This window comes from Propithecus coquereli, unplaced genomic scaffold (assembly GCF_000956105.1).
Source record: "Propithecus coquereli isolate 6110/MARCELLA unplaced genomic scaffold, Pcoq_1.0 Scaffold46, whole genome shotgun sequence".
Taxonomy (NCBI): Eukaryota; Metazoa; Chordata; class Mammalia; order Primates; family Indriidae; genus Propithecus; species Propithecus coquereli.
In genome coordinates this window covers 4,052,180-4,055,099 of record NW_012150396.1, presented here as the reverse complement: position 1 = coordinate 4,055,099, position 2,920 = coordinate 4,052,180, and the positions used below count along the sequence as shown (strand labels likewise).

The 2,920-nt window shown below is 40.5% G+C and overlaps 1 protein-coding gene across 1 annotated transcript in view; it reads left to right on the top strand.

The window, feature by feature from the left end:
* The window catches only part of EGF (epidermal growth factor), an 87,855-nt gene that overhangs the window by 9,002 nt on the left and 75,933 nt on the right, over positions 1–2,920 (top strand). The window contains exon 2 of the mRNA XM_012655078.1: positions 1,211–1,410. Within this exon, the coding sequence (XP_012510532.1) occupies positions 1,211–1,410 (200 nt within the window). The remainder of the gene's footprint in view (positions 1–1,210; positions 1,411–2,920) is intronic.

Genomic DNA, 2,920 nt, shown 5'->3' with positions numbered 1-2,920 from the left:
CTAGAACATAATCCCTGAGTAAGAGGATGTTAATCCATCATTTTGTTTACTCCCTAGAACAATAAACATGTCTATTAAATTCCATTAAGGTCTTCAGGTTTAATGTTAAAGCAGAATACGGTATGCCCAGCAGGGAAGCAAGAATGTCTTAGGATTCTCTTTCTTCCCTACTCATCCCAGTGATTCCACCGTTTTCTAAAGGCAGAGTGGCCAGAGCCTCCTCACCCGTGGTCAGGAGCGACCAAGGAAACTAATTTGACTGCAGGGAATGAACCCCCCCGCCCCCCCGGGAGTCCTCTTGCACCAAAGCAAGCTCTGTGTGGAGTCTGCCAGTGATTAGTACTGAGGTTTCCAAAGACGGGATCAGGTTCCCAAGCAGATGTGGAGTATTGGGGTGTCAGAGTGGGTAGGTGGCCACCCCCTGGGACAGGAATCAGCCCCAGCCATAGGGTGAGGGTACCACAGGAAGCCCTATGGGAACTAAGAAATCCGGTGAGGCCCACTCCCTAGATTTAGCAAATAAAAATGCAGAGCTCGCAGTTACATTTGAATTTCAGGTATATCGAGAATAATTTTTTAGTGCAAGTATGGCCCATGCAATACATATGGAATTCAAATTTAGCCGGGCATCCTGCATTCTATGTGGCAAAGCTAACAGGGTCTAACTATTTCAGAACATTCAGCATTTTAATTTTTCCTGCTTTCACTTAAGACCTCCCTTTAGTTTTCACCATCTTTGACGTCACCACCCTGAAGGCTCCAGTCATGGGTAAGACTACGGAGGGAGGAGTCCCTGTCCAAGATGACAATATCAGTAATTTCAGTTCCAATTTATGTAATTAAAATTTACATCTGTATACATCCTTTCCATAATAGGGCAGTGAGAGGTTTCTTTTTGAACATTAAAAGGCATTTTGTAGATAAGAGTAAAAAGCACCTGTCTCTTCCAGCAGTTCACTTTTCATAATTCGGCAATGCTCAGTTCTTATAATCAGTTTGTGGAGAAGATAATTTATAAAATTGATTGATTGATTGTGAACCTCTACAGAAACTCTTTATTCTCTATACAACTGACTTGATTTAAAACATAAAACCCGGAATTAAATATTATTTCTGCTCGTATTAACTGTCATGGGGAAGTTTTGTTTTGTTTTTTTTAACCAGAGAAAGAATTGAAAATATACAGCTTGGTTTCTTTCTTTCCGCTCAGGTCCTGCACCCTTCTTAATTTTCTCCCATGGAAACAGCATCTTTAGGATTGATTTGGAAGGAACAAATCACGAGCGACTGGTGGCAGATGCTGGCCCCTCGGTGATCATGGACTTCCATTACAACGAGGAAAGAATCTATTGGGTGGATTTAGAAAGACAACTTTTGCAAAGAGTTTTTCTGAATGGGTCAAGGCAAGAGGTAAATTGCCATTACCCCTGGCATTCAAGGGATTTTTGTACAGGCTGACAAATGTAATATATTGAATTCTTATCATCTAGATAAATGAAAGTTACATTACGGTTCAAACGTAAGTACTTATTTATCTGCACGTGTGGTAATATATTATGGAATAGGCCCACACATTGTTATTCAGAAGCCCCCCCCAAGAGAGAAAGTGAGGATAGGAATGTATTATAATTTTGAAAATATTTAAGTTTATTAAGTCAGATCACCATGTTATGCTCAAGACAGATTATTTGCATGATTATTTTTTGATATTTGCATGATACCCCAGTGGTTCTCAGCTGAGGGAGGGGGACATGTGGTAATTTCTGGAAACAGTTTTGGTTGTCACAAGTGGGTAGCATAGGAGGGTGGAGATACCATTGGCATCTGGTGAGTAGAGGCCAGGGATGCTGCTAAACACATTTCAATACTCAGGACAGCGCCATAGTAAAGAATGATCCAGCCCAAAATGCCAATAGTGCCGAGACCGAGAAACCCTGTTTTATCCATATGAAATCTGTTATGGGTTTTGTCACCTGACATGTAGGAAGAAAAATGTTTTTCTTTTTATTCTCAAGGTGTTTGCTCTCTAGAAAAAAAAACAAAGCAGAGGACAGATGTAAAGTGTTTTACTTCAGGTTGATACAAAAGATCCTTAATCTTTCTTTTTAGCTGGTAGAATGCTTAAATGAGTCCCAGGAGGAATGTTCTCTCAAATCTTTGGAGATGGATTACAAAGAGCACGTGACTAGAAAAACTTCAAGCATTTATTCCCAACACAAAGTACCCACTGTTTTTTTTTTTTTTCCCAACCAAAACTTTCTCCCTCCAATTATTCTTAAAAGCTTCAATTAGGTGTTAATCTGTTTTATCAGGTCTCTAATACTTGCTAATCTCACTTTTAACAAGGATGGCTATTCATGACTCTCCAGCCTCCTGGTAGTATAGTTGCAAAATCTTGAGTCTAAGAACCTGGGGAGTTTCTTGTCACAGAACAAGAAAACTTCAAATAGTTATGAATTTATGTCATTAGGGAAGGATTGGCCTGATGCCCCAAATTTCACCATTAATATTCCTTTGGGTTAAAACATTGTTTGTAAAGGGTGACTGTTAAAACACAAACAATTTACCCGCGTGAGCTACTTTATGAATATATTAGCAATGGATAAAATGGGTTGGCTAGATTTCTTTGTGTGAGATGCAGGAATAGCACAGGCTCATGGGATTTGCCATCTCAGCCAACTCCAAGTTCAGGAGTGTCATGTGGGTAGCTGGGAAATCTGCCATGGTGGGAATGTTTATGCCGCGGAAATCTGCAACCATACAAATCAGGGCTTCTGCCCACCTTGCAGCCTCCATCCTCTAAGAAGACCAGTTTACCTGCCCAGAGCTGGAATTGGGAGATAAGAAAAGTTTTTTTTTTTTTTGAGACAGAGTCTCACTGTGTTGCCTGGGCTAGAGTGCCGTGGCGTCATCCTAGCTC